At 32.5% G+C, this 20,645-nt stretch overlaps 1 protein-coding gene across 1 annotated transcript in view; it reads right to left on the bottom strand.

Annotated features, from left to right (window-relative positions):
- The window catches only part of LOC129227865 (RING finger protein 17-like), a 100,978-nt gene that overhangs the window by 40,386 nt on the left and 39,947 nt on the right, over nucleotides 1-20,645 (bottom strand). Inside the window, exons 14-23 of the mRNA XM_054862486.1 lie at nucleotides 20,382-20,583; nucleotides 16,523-16,607; nucleotides 13,326-13,394; nucleotides 13,095-13,239; nucleotides 11,630-11,745; nucleotides 11,449-11,551; nucleotides 9,157-9,389; nucleotides 6,255-6,312; nucleotides 4,943-5,060; nucleotides 3,295-3,564 (exon numbers count right to left, since the gene is read on the bottom strand). Coding sequence (XP_054718461.1) covers nucleotides 3,295-3,564; nucleotides 4,943-5,060; nucleotides 6,255-6,312; nucleotides 9,157-9,389; nucleotides 11,449-11,551; nucleotides 11,630-11,745; nucleotides 13,095-13,239; nucleotides 13,326-13,394; nucleotides 16,523-16,607; nucleotides 20,382-20,583 — 1,399 coding nt within the window. The remainder of the gene's footprint in view (nucleotides 1-3,294; nucleotides 3,565-4,942; nucleotides 5,061-6,254; nucleotides 6,313-9,156; nucleotides 9,390-11,448; nucleotides 11,552-11,629; nucleotides 11,746-13,094; nucleotides 13,240-13,325; nucleotides 13,395-16,522; nucleotides 16,608-20,381; nucleotides 20,584-20,645) is intronic.

Raw genomic sequence — 20,645 nt, 5'->3', positions numbered from 1 at the left:
AACAGTATTGTGACAGGCGTAATCATGGGTGCAAGTTTAGTAATGTGTTCAAGACGGAAAATATTTGGAGTCCCCCCCCCCCCCCTGAAGCATGTGTGCTTAAAGAAAAAATTTATGTGTATAAATGTTAAAGATTTTAAATATGCCAGTTTTGGAATCTGTTTGATTTGAATTTTAAACTTTTGACTTTTCTAACAACATGAACTTAGTTTAAATTGTAATACTTAAGTGTTTGGATATCGTAGTTCCAAAAACCTAAAAACCACCAATAACAGGGGCCTGAAGACTCTCCCCCAGAAATTTTTTTAAATTAGAAGTCCAAAAAATGCAATGATAGACCATTTTGGTAAAGTTCAGGGAAAGGAGGGTTTCAGACTCTCTTACATTAATTTTTTCAAACTGATAGTCCCAAAATCACAATATTGGGCCATCTTCAAAAATATTATAGAAAGAAGGGGAGGGGGGCGCTGGCTCTCCCCAAAATTGAAGCTTTGAAGATTTTGAAATTGAAGCTTTAAAAAAGATATTGTTCTCCATCTTTCATAACATTTATGCACTTTTTGAATGTATTATCGAAGGGATGGAGTTCGAGAACTCTCAGATGGCAATATTTCGAAATTGAAGTTCTAAAAACGCAATTTTAGATAATGTTGGATGATGTTAGGGACAAAAGCGTTTGGGGCTCCAAGCCATTACTTTTTTGCCAATCGCAAACCTTTTTATTGCAGCAATAAAATCGCTTGGGACATAAGATTTTCACTTTTGCAACATAAATCAGTTCTGATCGGAAAGCCGACCCAAGGTAGTGTGAACAAACCAGAAAAGAAAGGAAGGTGGGGGAAGGGTATGGGTCAATTAACTGGCACCCCCTCCCCCACAGTCTTCATTTGCAAAAGAATTGTTTTATATGATAGCAGGTGATAAAATTAGCAATAAAAAAACAGCTTAGTGAAGTAGATATATTTTTTAAACGAGGAACACTATTCAATATTCATTAATTAAAAATAGCAATAGGAGAACTGAATCCTCACCCAAGGGAGGGCCCCCGAATCATGTCCCTCAAAAGGCACTCAAATACAGCCTAAAGTAGCGTTTCAAATATTTCCGCATAAAAAAAATTTCGGAAGAGAACTGCTGAACTCCTTCCTCTAAGTTCACCACAAACGCCCTTGAGTTTTTAAATTTTTTTCAAGGAACAGTACCCCGTTTACCTATATACATGACTTATGACCGCCTAAAAGTTTTAATACTTGAATTTCGGAAACATTTTGACAAAAGCTTCCAACTCCCTTCCCACTTAAGTCATCCAAAGATAGCCCGAAACAGAGTTCTTAAAACTTCAGAAACAAAAATTTTTCGGGCTGGGCGGTGGAAGTTGTGATTAAGATTAATTGTTCGATTGAAAACACAACTCCCCTCCCCAAATCGCCAAAGTTTTAAGACTTTAATTTCGAAAAAGTTTCGAGAAAGATCCCCGAATTCCCTAACTCTTAACTCACTCAAAAATCGAAAAAATAGCATTTTCAGTACTTCAGCATAGAGAAATTTTGGGGGGAGAAAGAGCCCCCCCCCCAAACTCTTTCCACTAAGTTCACTAAATTTGACTTAAATTTGTGGTTCCCTCTTTTCATCACCGAAGTTTTTAGAATTAAATTTCTAAACTTTATCGAGAGGAAGCCTTTGAATTCCCTCTTCTTATGTCCCCCAAAGATTTCCTAAAGCAGAGTTCTGAATACTTGAGCTTTGAAGGGGGAAGGGGACCCCGAACCCCACCCTTTATGTTCATAAAAGATGGTCTAAAGTTGCACTTTTAAGATGCCAGTTTCAGAATTTCGCCTAAAGAGAACCGCGCCCTTATGGCATTACCAAAGACAGCCTAAAAGTTTTAAGACTTCAATTACAAACATTTTTTCGGGAGAGGGTATAGCCTCAAATAGTTATTAATGCATCAGCTACAAAACAGTTTTAGGTTAGAACACTGAAACCATCTCTCATAAATTCACCAAAGATTGCCTAGAATTAGTTCTTTTAAGACTCCAGTTTCCGATTTTTTTAAAAACCTCCCCTGTTTACTTTTACATCATTACAGACAGCCTAAACATTTTAAACTTTTTTTTTAGAGTTTGCAGAGGAGAAATCCCAAACCACTCCCAGCTTCAAAAATGGCTTAAAATTAATTTTTCGATTTTTTATGCTGGAGTCCTTGAGTAGCTCCCCCCCCCCTAGATTCTCCAAAATATAAATGTGCTAAGACTTCAGTATCGTGGGTTAATTTGCAGACTTACCTTCTTTGCAAGAGCAGCGTTTTTTCGAAAACTCCTGTGCTGCTGTTATTTTTCTCGTTTCCTATCTCTCTCACCCAATTTCCATTCTAGCGAGTGTTATATTGAAAGTCATTGGAATTTAGTGATTCTTCAAGTCTTAGAATATTTTACAAGAAACATGCCAAAGATGCAGGAACAGTTGCCGATTGGTGTTTCAAACCAGCTTGAAATTTGCCTCCGATTCTATCCAGAAGTCCCATTCTCAATAAAACCATCGAAATCCCTGATAGTTCCCGTTTTACCTAGAATGTGAACCCCCCTTTGATGTGGCGTAAAGATTTTATCCTGTCAGCAATCACACTCAAAAGAGGGATTCAGATTCAACTCCAAGACTATTTAAGAGCGCACATAATTTTCATTTACGCATGTAAAGTTTGCAAAAAAAAAAAAAAATGTCAATGAGGGAAAAAAAAAGAATGATCGAAAATAGCAAGTGAAAAATGAAAACAAAAGGCGATCAATTCGAAAAATTAGCGATAATAGCGAGCTACTCTGCGGTCTGGAATGCAGTGAATTGACCTAAAAAAAGTCAAACGGGATGAGTCTAAAAGCCACTCCTCCAAAAGCATGTTGCAAACAAAACAAGCACATGGCGGAAAAATCAAGAGAATGTCAATGCAAATTCGTGGTTATGTAATGGTCCAGTAATTAAAGCATATTTTTCAAACACTCAATTTTTCCTTTCTTAGTAAAAACTGAAAGAAAGTCATTGAGTTTCTTTCCATCCCGACTTCTGTCTCGGAAATTTTTTCCAAGACGGAAACCTGTCCCGAGACGGAAGGTCTTGCACCTATGGGCGTAATTTGAAAGGGAAACATTAGGCTAATGTGCTTAATAGGGGTTGGCCTAGTATTAGGGCAAAGAAGCTTTTAAATTTCAATAGAAATATTATTATGAAGGCTATTGGTCCTTGTACTAGAGGTTGAAAAAAGCAGCTGAGAATAAAAATATATTATGCACATATACTTACGCTGTTAATTTCTTTTCGAGATCACTTGCAATTCTGATGTGAAACAAAGCCGGGGTTAAAACATTACTAACGATGACATCCATTGTTTTACCATCAGTGGTAGGATATTTCTTGACTAACGATGGATAGGATTTCTTTTGTTTATCTGGTTCAATTTCTGCACTTCTTGGCTTCATGCTGTGTACTGCAACTGGAGGACTACTAACCTTGTGCAATGTTGGTCTTGCTACTTTGGAGCTTTCTTTCCGAACACGAGCAAGGCATGAAGAGCTGAGGAATAAACATAAAAAGCGCATCAGAGAAAGGGGCTTATTCAAACAGCTCAATTTTGCTACTTGAAACATTTAACACTTAATAAATAAGAAGGGGAAGGGAATGGTAGGTACTTTAAATGTATATTTATTTGATGAAAATAATTTTTCTAAGTTTGCATATATTTTAATAAAACTTAGCATAGTCAACATTTCCCAATACTTGCAGGCTTGTTGTCACATAGCTTAAGAAAGAAAAATTTACATGATTAAATTTCTCAAAATATGCCTGCATGAGCAAAGTATTCTTTTATGAAAAAAAAATTATATAACCTAGGTATTAATACAGAGCGCGTACTCTTGGGAACTCTTGGGAAAAACTTTAAGGGATGTTAGAGGGGAGGATAAGGAGCAAGAATCATTTAGGAACATCAGCAAATGTAATGCTGACGTGGTACATGGACACAAAGTCAGAAAATGATAGATGTTAAAACAGGTCACAAATACATTACACATAGACGATTTTACGCATTTTAGTTTTTGAGAAAGGTATAAAGGAATTTATGAAATTTGCGACCTGCTGTTGTGATACATACGTCGCAATGACAAAGCACTGATGCCGCAATAACCAGCCATTTTGCCGATTTTTATTGATCACTGCAACTTTGTTACAATGCCTGCAGTAGAACTAATACAGGCAGTAACTTTTAAATACTGCTCTAAATCTTTCTTAAGAACTAAAATGTTGTGTAAAATTATCTTTGTGTAATAAATTTATGACCTGTTTTGCATCCATCGATTTTTGGTCTTGTATGCATATAGCGCGTCAGTATTGCATTTGAGACCATATTGCTCGCTTGGAAAAAGAGTGACACAATATGAAATTTTTAATTTTCTTTTTTTTTTCGCTTAGCCCTCAAAGGAAGTTATCTTCTTTGGAGAACAATGACAGATTTTTTGTTCGAATATTAACCACTGTAGAGCACAGCAAACTTATTTTTCTTAATGCAAATTGCCTGAAGAGTTCAACTTCAAACGCTTCTGCTGCAAAATTTCATGTCTTTGTATTGTGGCACTCTTCTTCCAAATGAACGATATGTGCCTTATTGATACTTGCTTTTTATCAGCCTTTTTACGTTTTGCTCAAGAGTTTAGACTCACCCTGTATATGAAGTGTACGGGGAGTATTAGTTTACTCAGTTGACAAGGTTGCAGATGTACAGTTTAAAACTTTAAAAGTATTTTCCAAAGATGTTTTTGAATAGTATTCTGATAATTAAATATGCACTAGTCATATCACAAGTAAATTCTAAAAATGCTTTGTTGGACACAAAATATTTCTTGAAGTTGCATTTATCATGAAAATAAATAAATAATTTCAAATCTTGAAAACATACTGGGCGCCAGTGGATTCTGCAAGTCCTTCTTCTACCATTAGAGCATTCACACAAACTTCAAATTCACCCTCAGTGTAGCTCAGTACAACATTAGCGATGTTTTCGCCAGGAATCAGTCCTAAATGCCAAAAATTAAATAAAATCCCAATTAATAGAATGAAATGCCATGAACTGTGTACATTAACACTGCACATTGGCAAAAGTAAAAATTTCATGATGTTTCAAGGCACAACTATTTAAATAAAAGATATAACCATTAAAAGGAAGAATACAGAAAAGTACAAATCAAACTGTAAACAAATTTATCTCCCCTAAGAAAACAAATTACAGGAAAAGGCAGCCATAAAAACAATAAACAGTGAAGCACCGTTTATACGTTTCTCGTTTATATGTTTTTATCAATTATACGTTTTTAAAATTGGTCCCTGCATAATCTAATGCACTTTAACCTATACCTATTATACGTTTTTTTGTCTGTACGCTTTTTTCATGCAGTGCCTTCAAAAACGTATAAACGGTGCTGCACTGTACAATAAACTCCAGATTATCTGCTGAAAAAAGTGGCATGGTAACCATAAATAAGCAAAATTAGTTTTAAAAAAAGGATGATAGTGTATGCACCTAAAAAAATAAGAGTATCCATAAAAATGTATGTAAAAGCTAAAAAAAAAAAAAAAAAAAAAGGTTGTTCATTACTGCAAGCATTACATACATACATACAAGTGAAAATCCGGAATTAACTAGTCCTTCTCGAACCTAGCCTTGGGAGTTTTGATGTCATTGGAAAGGAGGGGAAAGAAAGAAACTGGAATGTCAATAAATTTTGCAGGTGTTAAATTGAACTGGGTGCATCTCTACATTCAGTTAATCATTTCTGGGGGGGGGGGGGGGGGATTTTTTTTTTTTTTTTTGCAAAGTGAAAGATTTTGGATAATTTGAAATGCAGGGAAGCCGTCCTTGGATAATCGGGAGTTTACTGTACATAAGTCAATGATTAGAAACAGCGTAAAAAATGAGTAGACAAACATTTTTTCATCTAAAAATAAAACATTTAGCCTCAATCAACCAATCTCTCTCTCCCACATAGGCTTGGAATTCCAATTAGTATAAGTAATGAAATTTCCTAAAAATATCTACTCATAAAAAACAAAATAAAAAATCCTGAATTAAACTTAAAGTCCTCAATTGACTACAATTAAAAACTTAATGAATTCAAAACCATATTTTTAGAGAAAATATGATCTTGCACAAAATAATGGAAAGTAAATTCAGAATCACAGGAAGTTTCAAAGAAAATTTACTCTGCACCTACCTAATGATTTTAACTGAACTTTCTTCTTTGATATGTTTTTGGTCATCCATTCAACAGCCTATATGAAAGATAAATAAATAAATAAAATAATTAAGACAATTACTTATGAAATAGCAAATGATAAAAATAACATTACATTAAAGGGGTTTCCACTTTAAAATGAAAATCAAAACAAAGCTCTTTAAAGCATCCTATTTTTTCTTGAACTATGATTTCTCCTCTGGGTTCTTGGTAAATTTTAAGACTTTCATACTTTGTGTATTATTTGGATTTATACCAAGTTCTAGAAGGTCCAAGTAACAAATTGGCAAATAAAAAAAAACATAAATTTTAATACAAATAAATGGAAAAATTAGGGCTACAGCATAAATGCAGGCTAAGAGCCAAAATGCAAAATTTAAATTGCCTGCAGGATTGCCAACCTTAAACAAACTATTTGAGAATTCTGTAAGGCGGTTTTGTGAAGCATTTTGTGAATTGCATAAAAATAATTACTAGTACGGAATTGATAAAACACTCATAAATAAGCTTGGTCGGGTCCCGGGAAAAAAAAATTGATTTCAGATGACTAAAAAAGTTTTAAAATAATTAACTGTGAAGGATTATATACATAATTACTTTGTCATTTCTGTACCTCAGAGCGAGACTGACACAAGTTCAAAAATTGCGATTTGCATTGTCGAATCGAGCCAAGCAAACTTAATTCTAAAAAAAAAAAAAAAAACCCTCTGTGATTATTCACCAGTGTTAAAAGAGCACATCCTATTCTTTGCATTTTTTAGATTTGTAACATTAACCTGTAAAATTAATATCGGATTATCCTGTGAGGATTTTTACAACAAGATTAAAAACAGAAAGACAAAGAACATATATAAATATTGTTCAAATTTTTATTCCTCATTAAAAGTTATTCTTCTTACTAATGTAACTTTGAAATATTGACGTGTAGGAAATAAAATGTTAAAATGTATCTGCTTGCATCATGTATTATTTATTACCCCTGGTTTAGGTTCATAATTAGTAACCAATTATTCCTATAACTTAGAATGAACTACCCTCTAAAACACTCAAAAAACCAACCAGGGGTGTGTACACTTTTGAATACACGCTACTCTGGTGAGGGGCGTATTCCGGTGTCCCAGATGAAGATTTCAGAAATCTGGCAAGCCTACTTATAAACTAAGTCATACTCTGAGTCGAAACTACTTTGATTTCCTACGTGCACGCATATGTCATTACATCAAAATAAAATATAATAAAAGCAGAAAGGATGAAAAGTTTTAAAGTTAGTCAAAGTTTTAAAACCTTAAATAATAATTTAAAATTATAATAAAGCAGAAAAAGAATACAAGTGTCCGCAAAAATAATGACTGAAATATAACGTCACAAAGAAGGGCGTTTGATTGACTGTCTTTGGGGAGTTTCTGCTACTGCACAGAAACTGCAAAATGTGGGTTAGTTGGTAATTCAGCTAATGCATAAAAGCTGGTAAGTGTCTGTGCAATTACGGAAATAACTGCTCAATCAAACTGAAACATAAAGCAGGCAATTGCCCAGAGCAATTAAAAATATATAATCAGTTTTTAAAAGAAAACAAGCTGAAACTGAGAAAATGGGAGCAAGGAGAGCTTTAAAAAAATATTTTTGAACATAATAATTTTGAAAAAAAAATCAATTCAAAGCATTAACAAAGATGGGTGGTTTTGCATAGTAATAAATAAAATCTCGAATTTCAGTTAAATAAATAATCAATGGACTTTAGGAAGATAGAGAGAGAGAGAGAGATGATTGGGAAAAAAGGAGAGAAAACAATTTCATTTTTTAAGATCTCTTGCTGTAAAAAATAAAGTACTTCCTCAAAATAATTAAGACTTTTTGATCAAAATTAAGCACTTTAAAAGGCCCTATGTAGCAAACAGGTCACTGAAATAAAACATTTTCAAGGACCTGTGAAAACCCTGAACACTTCACCGTCCCACATATCTACCACTACATGTGAGTTAACCGGTTGGATAGGGCTCAGAAGAAAGACAGCTCTGTTTTTTTACTCCAGACCAGGAGCAGAGAAAAACTTGGTCCAGCACTGGTATTGATTTGAAATGGGAACTTGGAGGATTTAGTGATTACCACCACTAACAAACAAGGAGGATCTTCGACAGGCTGCTTGAATGTCTTCCTGACTAGGTCACCCCAGTCGGATGGTAAAAATAACAGCAATAAGAATATTGATGACGACAATCAAGGTCACTTCACTGCTGGCTGATAACAATCGATCTCACGACGGAAGGTCACATTACCCATAACAATTTATGGACCTAGATGTTGTAAATCTAGAAAAAAAATCATATAAAACCGAAAGTGTGAGAAGGGCTTGAAGAGAGAAAAGGTTCTTCATTCACTCTTCTGTACATGAATTTTTTTTTGTTAACGACTAAATCAAAATCACATTGAGTAAAACTAAAGTAAGAAGAGATAAATTTACTTTTATATTTACGTCATTAACACCTACATTGCATTGGCATATAAAATAGTCCCAACTGCAACTTTATGGAACGCAAAAATAGAGGTGGACAAAGAACATCTGCTAAAATTTTTTCTTTGTACAAAGAAAATCTTTGCAAACAATATTGGAGCGATTATGCTGACATTTAGTTACTGAATTATTTTGTATTTTATGTATTTTAAAGTAATTTGTCTCCTTTGAATCGTAGTACATTTTTTTGTATTTTTTGTTGTTGATAGTTTTACTGTTTTATATAATTTTTAATTAGTTATCAGTTACTTTAATTCAATTTTTATCTTCAATCTCATGTATCTTCGATACATGAAGGTCCAGGATATAAATATCAAGTGTTTTTGCAATTAAAAAGAAAGAAAAAAAAATTATAAAAAATATATTTACCTCAGTTGTCCACCTTTCTCCTTTCGGAGCAATATCAGCCAATTTGCATGGTATTGCTTGGATGTTAAGCTTGTTAAATTTGTCAAACAGTTTTCGCAAACGCTTGTAATGAACTACTTCAGTATTTCCAAAATCAATATATTGTACTTCAACATTTGTCCCGCCAGGCAAACTTTTCACTATTGCACGATACCATTGCTGATCCAGAGTAAACTGAGCCGCACATATCATGTCTAAACAAGAACAAAAGAAGAAAGGTTAGGAACCAAAAAAATATGTATAAATCAAGGGCGACCATATGCAAAATTTTATTTCGGGCTCAAAAATTTTCCATATGATTTAGCAGAATATTTTCCCAATGGAAACCGATTTCAGAACAGATTAGTGATATTAAAATTTGATATTTTTAATAACTTATTCATTAATGGCTGGAAAAGTAATTTTTATACATTTTTGCAAAGAAAAAAGCACTAAAAGCAAGAAAGTTCTCATTTCTAAGGGGGGGGGGGCCTTAGCCCCTCCTTGTCCCCCTATATGGGCACCCTTGGTATATATATTTCCATATGAAAATCAAATGAAATTCACAATCCTGTACTGTAAAATTTGATTAACCTGAATTTTCATTATATAGTTTGTTACGATTAAGGATTGGAAAAACCTATACAACTCTGAAAATGTTAAGGGCTTCTAATAAAACAATTAAGCATTTGGCACTCTAGTTCAACTTAGTAGCATGAATACGGGCTACTGTGGCCCACATTTTGGAACTTTTCTCAATAATTTTGTTACTATTCCTGTTTCTAAGCTGGAAACGATTTTAACTACCTAGGGTACTCTTAATTTAATTTTTCAACAGTTATAATTTTTTTACGAAGTGTTAATACCCTTTTCGATTGTTTTTAATTTGGGCCAATGTTATCTATGTGTCTGGGTTACTTTGGCCCAAGATGGTTTTCCACCTTACAGTAAATTTATAGTAAGGAAAAAAAAACAGAGGTAGGGAGATAAAAGAGAGACAATACTGGATTTTTGGTATTAATGCGCAAAAAAATTAAGTGTTTAACTGGATAATAACCACTCTTGCTATCTAATGACAAACCAAGCATTTGGCAAGATGGAAGCACTTCAATTATGCAGGCATTTTGCTAGTACATTATAGGACCCCAAATTTGGAATGTTCAGGGCTGCAACCTTTCTTGATTTCAGAATTTTCTGAATTTTGGATTCTGACTCAAAAAATGGTGAAAACTCTCGTGCAGTGAGGTATTTGCCATGCTTTCCCTAGTTTTGCTAATGTTTCACTAAATTTCTCTTATTTTTTGATGCATGATGAATTAAGTACATTTCATTATTCTAAATGGAAAATCAAAAATAATTTGCAGTGGTGCTTAGTCCAGAGATGTTGCTTTTTATTATTATGCAATGTGCTGATCCGTAACAATCAATAAATTATATTTTTACTAAAAATGATTCTGTACCTTTGTTCAATGTGCTTTGTATTGCTTTTTTATGAGAAGAAAAAAATTAATTACTGTTAACCGAAAGTTGATGTTAGAAGATTGCTGCACAATTAAAGCAAAATGCTTATTTATGCATAACATATAGCATCAAAAAATGTTGAGAAAAAAAAAAAAACAACTTTCAAAAGTGAAAAAAAAAAAAAAATGGAGAAAAATTGATAAAAAATTTTTCCAAACATTTGAGGGAAAAAGTTCTGGGTTTCGGGATTCCAAAATTGGTGTCTCACACTGTAAAGGATACTGCCAACAGATATTTCTCCTCAATATTTCTTCTGTTCTTCCTTAAAATTCTGCCCTCCCTGAACCAGCCCTATTTCTGAGCATCTTTGATAAAAGTCTCAATAATTTAGAGATTTATCTAGTTTTGAGTGGTATTTAACAGAAACATATCAAAAATGCAAAAAGAGCTGCACATTTTATGTAAACAAGGGATTTTTCATGATTCTTTTTAGAATTCCCTGATTTTTCCCTAATTTTTCTAATCCCTGATAATTCTCAGCATTCTCGGTTTTCCTGATCTGCCTGATCTGGCCAACCTGTACTAACAAAACGTAGAAATGCGGAATTTAAGCAAAAATCTTATTTACTGTCACGGTATCTGAAACAATAACTCCTAACTTCATTATTTTCATGGACAATGACATCGCACTACATATAACTAGCAAATCACAATATTGCAGTCAAATATAAGTTCAATTGAACGAAAAATCACTATCAATATATCAACAAATACATAAATATCATGTATCAAAATTAAGTAGATGGTACTTACTAACGCGAGGAGCATAAATTCCATGAAATAATACTGTATGTTCGTCACTATACGCTTCATTCATATCAAATATCAAACTTGATAAGTAAGGTGCAGTTGATAGCTGAAAATTTAAATTCAGTCAGTAAAATAAAGTGTAACATAAGATTTTTTTTTAAGTCAATCAAATCAAGTGACAAACCTGCTGAATATAGAAATATGATGGACTGTTAACATGGCTAAGTATTGCACAAATATTAGAATTTGCACGTAGCTGCTCTGGAGGCAAAAACTGTCTCTCAAGTCTACTGTTTTTACCTTAAAATTAAAATTAGAGCCTTTAAGTGAAATAATAAAATAAGTTTCATTGCATAAGAGTTTCAAAAGAACAGGTTTTGTTTATCATATCATTGAATTTATTACATAATTATGCACAAGCCGTTTTTTAAATAAGTTTAGGCAAAAAGTGTCCAAAGCTTTTTTGCATTTGCTCTATGACATAATCGGCAGCCAAATTGAATATATGTAACTAGTATGAGTCGGCTTGCCAGACGACCCGGTTTGACCATGATAGTCCGGGTTTTCAGACAAAATCCCAGTGTCCCGGCTGGTTTACTTCACGTCCCGGAAAAAGATACATTTGATTACAAATGACCAAAAGTGTCTAAAAATAATTAACTGTGAAGGGTTATTTAAGATATTTACTTTATCATTTGTAACATTGACTTGTAAAATTAATTCCAAATTCGTTTGTGAGGATTTTTACATCAAAATTAAAACCAAAAAAGTCCTATAAAATGAAAAGTATAGCTCAATCTTTTATTTCTCATTCAAAGTGTTTTTTCTAACTAAAATAAATTTTTAAATACTTACATCTAAGAAGTGAAATGTTCAAATTTTGTCTGATTATGTGATTTTTTACTACCCCTGTTTTAGGTTCATAATTAGTAACCATTTATTCAAAGCATTGAGAATAAATATGCCCTATAAAACACTCCAAAAATCAGCTGCATGTGTGTACCCTTTTGAATACTAGCGACAATGGGGAGGGGGGGGGGCATTCCTGTGTCTTGGTTGAACATTTTAGAAATCTGGCAAGTCTAAGTTTTAGTAAAAGACTGAGTCATGAACACTTTTCTCACGACCGAAAATTTTAATTAGGTTACTTTTCTGTAATCATAAAATTCTATGCCTCCATTGCATTTGTACTTTAAAAGCAATTACGAACTTTGTAATTTAACATGTAAAATATGAAAAAAAGGCTTGGAAAGGTTTAACAATATAACAACATGACTGGAAAGGGTTTGAGAAATTACAGGATATATCTTTGATTAATGTATTTTATTTGAATGCAATCACGATTTTGTCAAATTGTAAGTTTTAACAGTTGCAACTCATGAAAATTTATTAATTTTATGATTTAATTTTAAAAGTTTAATTTCAAAAGAACTTACATAGTTTGAAAATCACATTTACTAAAATAATGAATATAATGATAATTCAAACTTCAACATTTAACAATCAGTAAAGAGTAATACAGCCTAATATATATATAGGCACAAGCACATCAGTAAAGATTTAGCAAGAAATGACAAACTTAGAGTTAAGATAAGGAGAAAGCAAAAGAGCAATTGACACAGTTATAAACAAAAGGTTTGCTGACCTACCTGGTGATGTAACTCCAGCGGGGAACACTGCATGTTCAAGAAATACCAATGCATCTCTCACAGAGACAGGGGTATCACAGGCTATACTGCTATCGGGTTTTTGCGACAAGTCAACAAACAAAATATTATTGCGTTCTTCATAAGTCTGAAATAAAATAAGAACAAAATAGCATAAAGTAATTAAATTTAGTAAAAGCTAAAAATTTTCAAATATAAGATGAATATCTATACCTGCATAAGAAGGTTTTTCTTTTCTACAAATTTTGTAAAAGTGCTCAAAGCAACTGGACTCCAATCAACCTGTAAGTAGAAAAAAAAAAAAAAAACCCTTAAGACACATATGTATAAAAAGGACTGCCTATACTGATGTGAAAAGAATTTTTAGAAGGAACGGAGTTTAACTATATTTTTCATGCAAAATCAACTGCTTGTAACTACATGGTCCACATAAAATACTGTCAGCCCCACTTAATCGGGAAACAGATATACGAATATTCCGCTTATATGAATAAAACCTCCTGGAACCGAATATTTCCCCATAGACACAATGTTAAGGATCCTTGCTTAATCGAATAATTTCCCCGGATAATCAAATAATATTAATCTGCTTTAGCAAATTTTTTGTGGAGAAAATTTTTGAATAACTAGAAATAAAATAAGAAAGATCAATTATCGTTGTTGAAGGCGAGAAAAACAACATTCATTATTCCATCAAAACGTTTTCACTGTTTTTTTAAATTTCAATTGACTTTGTCAGTACCAAAAAAAAAAAGTGCAGTCCATAATTAAATTAAATACCTAACACAAATAAATATACACATTTTAGACAATAAGAAATTGATAAATATTAACCGAAGGAAATCAGAAAAGTGTTCTAAATAGACCTTGAGCAAGCAATCCCCTCTTTTATGGAATGTTTTAAAAAAACAAAAGTACTGAATAAAAGTGCCAAAACAAAGGTTTCATAACTCAATTTGTAGGTCTTTTTTTTTAATTTGCATGCATACTTGTAATATATAAACTAATTATTAAACTAGTTTGTTGTTTATTTAGCTTATTTCAAAAACTTTTTAGCAATAACATAAAATATTTCCTTTATATTTTATGTTATTGCTAAAACGTTTTTGCTTTATATAGCTATCGGTTTATTATTAGTATTACGTTTTAATACAAATGTTACCAATTTAGAAAAGTCCCCGTATGATCAAATAGCCCGCTTTATTGAATAATATTTCTTGAAACAGACGATATTCGGTTAAGCAGGGCCGACAGTAGTACAAAAGTATAACATAGTGAAACCAATCTATACATGTAAGCTTGCAAGCAAGCTAGGGTGACCCACATTAACCTGCTCACAAGAGACTGGCAAACAAGAAACAAACCCTTCAATCGACTGTTTATGTGACCAGCTTAACATTTCAAGAATTTCTATTAAAAATTTCTAATGACAAAAATATAATGCATGCAACCAAATACTGAATATTGAGCCAAAATTGAGGCTGTATAATATCTTTGACAAAAGTTTTCAGTAAACACAAAACATTTAGCATTAAAATTAATCAATATTAATTAAAACTCAAAGCTTCATGTGATTTTACAAACCATATAAAATGTTTTTTCAGAAATAAAAAACTTCTCATTCCAGATTACAAATGAAGAAGAAAATACAACAAATTAATTTCAAAATTCGGATAAACCTCTAATAGATAAGATGGTGAGTTCTCTTAACAATGCAAAACATTTCCTAACTTTGCAAATTTGATAAAGAAAGTTCTTTCACCTCCTACATATAGTCAAATGCCTTTTTTGGAGAGGTTGAATTTGAGAAAAAATAGAAATGAATAATAAAAATAACAAGAAAAATAAGTTAATTTGATAGCTTCAAATTTTAAAAATACTTGAAATGTTTTAAAAATACAAAAGGATTGAAATCTCATCACGGGGCAAAGCATATAATCTTGTTCCTCCCAATTTTTACAGAGAATTCTGTACTTTACAACACAAAGTTTAATGACACGTCTTTGGTACTACCGAATAGAAAACTCTAATTAATAAAATAAATATTATTCTTATTCAGTGTTTGCGCTCAACTATTCGTAACCTGGGTCCCAGGGACACATTAATGAAATAGATTTGGGTCCTTTGGTGGAAAAAATGAGTCCCTTAAATTTTAAACGAAAAATCTTAGCGTATAATTGAATAGTATAAAAGTATTTATGCTTGGGGGAAAAAAACTATCCACATAGTGATTTAAAAAAGGCATGAAATAAACTAAATTGGTTGATTTTGCCCTATTTTTTTGTGATTATCATGGTAAAATTATCTTCAAATAATACACATGCAAGACTTAGTTATATAAGAAACTATTTAGTCAGTTACAATGAGATTAACAAAAATTTACTTTAAAAAAGGATTTTCCAATAAAATAAAAAAAAACCTGCCTCTGATTGATCAAGCAAAAAGCACTCCCTTAACCTTTGTTTTCCTAAAAAAATTTCTAGGTGAAAAACGCGAACAGCCCCCCAAGAGAATGTTTTATTCTCTTGAATTCAAAACAAAATTTTTACTGTTGATTTTACTGTATTTGTTTATGTATCTTGGTAAAATTTATATTAAGAAACAAATAAAATTATGAATGCATTTTATAAAATTGTTCCTACAATAATGTAATCAATTTTCTTTAAAATTCCATAAAATAAGCAATTTTAAGATTTACTTGAAGAAATTTATCAGGATTAGCTAGAGTGGACCGCTCCATCCTTTCCCTCCCATAGTAACGCTTTTGATTACATTATTTATTACATTATTATCTAATTTCTTTGTTTTAAGATATTTAATTCAAGTAAAGCAAAACCAATTTTGTTACTTTTTCTGATTGAAATATTTTTGTAAGCTTTGATAAATATCAAACCTTATTTTAATTGTAAAAATAATTTTTAGTGTTGAAAATATTATTTTTTTTTTTTGGAACTAAACCCACGTTACTCCAGAGAATTATTCAAATTTATTACATTCCCCATAATGAGTCTGGGATTGTATAAATAAACCGGTAAATGTAATAAATATTGAATAATTGGTCACATTTACCGAGTTTATTGGTGATTGTATACAATCACCGGTAATTACATACAATCACCAATTTATCACATTTAATGTTACATATACATTCTTTGTTTTATTTATATAGATGTCCAAGATAAAGTAAGACAATAAGTTTATTTTTTTTTGTTCCAAAACTTTTGTATAAGGTTTCAAAATTGAACTATTCTTAAAAGGAGTCCCACTTACCCCAACCAACCCTATAAAAATAGATTTTGCACTTGCTAAGTGGTGCGGTTTGTCTACATGGGAGCATTTGTCTACATTCAGTTAATCATCTCAGGGGGGGGGGGGGAACAAACAATTATTTCAAAATAAACATAACTTACACCATTGGCTGGTTGTATACCGATGAGAGAGCATTCCTTTGCTAGGCCAGGAAGATTCAAAAACCGAGCTTGGATGTGCCGAAATCTAAAGTAAAAAAACAAATGACACAAAAGCAAAATACATTTTGTTCATAAAAATAAAAAAATAAAACAACAAAGACAACAGAAACTTAACAATATTAACAAATCGTTCAAGTTCTTTTTTTTCTTTTTGAGTATGATTTTATGAGACCATATTTGAAATAATGTGGAATTATATTTGAAATAATTATACTGTATTGAATATATTCAAACTGGGTGCTTGCTCTTATTAATATTTTACGCAGTACTTGAATTTTTCAAAAAATCAGACCCAGTTTTTGAAACTGAAAATCAAACTTCCGCTTGCCAAACAATAACTAAAAAAATGGTGTAACCAAAACAGAACCAAACAAGTATGAAGAACAAGTAAAACAGCTTCAAGAGAATTTAGATCATATTACTAAGTGGGCCGATAAATGGGATATGGCAGTTAATGTAGGGAAATGTCAAGTGCTACACTTAGGTCATGGAAATAAGCATAGGAGTTATCCTTTAGAGGGTTCAGTCATTAGTAAGGCAGAAAATGTTATGGATCTGGGTATCTTAATAAATCAGGACTTCAAGTTTAGTGAAAAGTGCAGCATTGCAAGAAACAAACCAACAAAATGCTTGAGTTTATCAATAGATCTATTTCAAACAAATCTAAGAAGGTTCTTCTGCCTTTATAAAGGAGTTTAGTAAGACCTCATTTGGAGTATGCTGTTCAGTTTTGGTCGCCTTATCTGAAGAAATATATCTCTGTATTAGAAATTGTTCAAAGAAGGGTAACTAGACTAGTGAGGGTAATTTCAGATTTAGATTATGATACCAGACTTAATAGGCTTAATATGTATAGCCTGCAGCAAAGGAGAGTCAGGGTGGTCATGATTCAGTTATTTAAATTTATCAAAATGAAAGATGTTAATGGATTAAATTTTTGCACGGAAAGCAGGACAAGGGTTCTTGTTTTAAGCTATTTAAATCTCAGGCTAACTTGGAAATCAGGAAAAACTACTATATTAGTAGGGTCGTGGGCACTTGGAACAGCTTACCGGAAGAGGCAGTAATGAGCAAGGGGGTGGATAGCTTTAAGAGGGCCACTGATATTCATTGAGGATTAATTAATTGACTAGGACCAGCCTAGCTGGGTCCAGAGACTGTTGTTGGTACTCACATTTGTATTTGTAAACAATGTTATAAAGATGCACCTGAACCTCTCTTGTTTACTGATCCTATGTTTAGATAACGCAGCATTGAATGAACTTCCTGTTAATGAAGGTAAAATTAAAATAAATTTTGAAAATGCAAAACCGAAGCACATAGGAACAGAATAAAATATTTTATTCTATGGGTTCTACATTTTATGCATCAATTTTATGAAATTATTATTATTATCACTATTTTATTTTATTTTTTTTTTTACGATATTTTCACCAGAGGATATTCTTTTGCTTTTTTAAGTTATTCATCAGGGTTTAAGCTGAGTTTTCAAATTATTTAGTAAAATGCTAAAATTCAAACTTTTGATATCTTTAAAGAAATAAATGTACAATAGGTAATATATTATTTTTTTTTAATTTGAAAAAAAAAAAAAAAACAAAAAAACAATTGTTCTTAGTAAGGGAGAATTTTTTTTTAACCCCCTAATAATTTATTTTTTGGGGGCAAATCATGCATATTAAGACGAAATATTGCTGAACTAAACAGCAGTTTATGCATGTTAGTTAAGATTAACAAAAAAGATTAAGTTAAATATTGCCAGGGTCCCCCCCCCCTCCGAGGGCAAGGGCACCACCCTCAATGTTGCGGACCCCCCCCCCCCCCCAATGAGAAAAATACCCCTCAAAACATCCCCTGAAAATTTCAATGACGCAATCTGTGCCACGACCCCGCTCCCTCCACAGGTGAGCACCCCTGATATTGCCATGTTTGCTTCCTTTCTGGTATTGTGCATCTTTTTTCCCCTTCTTTTTCTTATTATATTGGAGCAAAAAAGCCAAAATGCCTAGTTCCATTTTTGCAATTTGAATTGTATTTTTGCATTTTGTGAAAAATGCAACAATAGCGGAAACCCTGTTACTCATGTATATGAACTATTTTATGCTAAAAATAATACATTTTCACCCAGGACTTAATACGTAGATGCAATTGTGAAGAAAACAAACTCTCTTACTATAAAAAATAAAGTAACTTTTATTTACCAATTCATTCAACTTGACTCTTATTATCATTAATAGTGATTTGGCATGACCTGCAAATTTTTCGTTCTAGAGTAAGCACTGTTAACTTCAGGTTTCCCACCCTTATTCACAGAATAAAATTCAAAGATCCGAAATCTGCATATTATACACTGAGGAAGCACATTAAAAAATCAAATTTAATATTTTCCCAATTAACTTTTACATGCTCAATCATTTTCTCACTGAATACTTCAAAGTGATGAACAACTGGGGAAAATCATGGAAATTTCTGGAATTACGGCAAAGCTATGAAAAATTCCATATAGCTTTCTTCTTTCATTTTTAAATGCAATAAAAAGGGAGAAATTATGCCTTAAAAATTGTGAATTAAAACTTCGGTAAAATGTGTTTATGATTTTTAAAAAATTAAAAAACTGATAAGAACATAAAATCACGCAATAGTACTACATATAACAAATACTACAACAATATTAGAACAAATAGCATTTGAGAGAAGTGACAAAAACGTAATTGGATACTGAGCACTTTTATTTTAAAACTTATGACATTTAAACATATTTTAATGGATACAGCTAAAGGCAGGGTGCATTTGCAGAGACAAATTCTCGATTTCTGTATTTAAATCTACGTTACTGGTTACCAATCTTTACAAGTTTCAGCATATACTTTTGCATTTTTAAATGAATTTACCGTATAACTTCTGCCAGTTCCATGGCTACAGCACTGGGAATCATTTTTCCAAGGAGTTGCTTTTGCTCTTGTGGATCAGTCAACGTTGGAACCACCAAGCGCATTCGGAGCATGAATGTCATTGCTAATTAAGACATTACGAGAAATCAGCAGTAGCTGAACACAACCAACAAGAAGGAGTCCATGACATCAAATTTAAAGACACTGAAGTCCTGGCCAAAACATCTCATTACTTTGCCTGCCTTCATCACAAAGCTGTTGAAATCTTCAAAATTCCGCTAAATTTCAATAGAAAAGAAGAGAACTTCAATTTGCCAAAAACATGGCACCCTGCCTTTAGATCTGCTCGCCATGATGGCTTAAAACAGACTGACGTCTTGAATCTGAAGCCACTCCCATTTTCCATCAGTGCACCAATCAGAAGAGACCACCATCCAATCAGGAGCCAGCATCCACAGGCAGTTGGGGAACGCCATCCAATAAGGAACTGACACTCACCAGCGGTTTGTCTTGAATACCAGAGCGACTGGAGCAGCAGCCATTAGTCTCTTCGAACCCATCCACCGATGATGTCAGCCGCAGTCCTGGACAAAACGTTTGGTTTTTCTTCTTTTTTTCTTTAGACCACAGCCAATAAGCCGGGGAACGTTCTCTCTCCACATTGACGCCGGCCATGAAAGTCTTAAGCAGCTTTTATAATGTAAATAGTACAAAACTTGTAGATATCATAACAAAATGAATACCATTGGCTAATTGTGTGAAGTGAAAAAAAAAAAAAAAAATCAACAGCATAAAAAAAGCAAATTCGGAAAAAAAAAAAAACTGCCAACACATTGGAAACATAAATTACAGTCTGAACGAGATAAATCTAGACTTGAAACTACATCAATTCATTTCATTTTTCTTACTTTGTCATAGGAACTATTTCAGAATTTCCATAATCAATATAAATAACTTCCACCATAGGATCTCGATTCTTTGTAAGAAGTTCAGGGCTTTTTGCCTTGTCAGGAGCTTTTGCATCAAAAGATTCACCATGCTCAAATACTTTTTTGACTCGACCACGATACCATCGTTTGTCAGCACTGTATTGCACAATATATAAATCACCTAAAACAATAATTTTCATGCACTACAATCACAAAGAAAGAATAGTTCTCAAAAGCACAAAA

This window comes from Uloborus diversus, chromosome 1 (assembly GCF_026930045.1).
Source record: "Uloborus diversus isolate 005 chromosome 1, Udiv.v.3.1, whole genome shotgun sequence".
NCBI classification, from domain to species: Eukaryota; Metazoa; Arthropoda; class Arachnida; order Araneae; family Uloboridae; genus Uloborus; species Uloborus diversus.
This window is presented reverse-complemented; position numbering and strand designations above follow the sequence as displayed.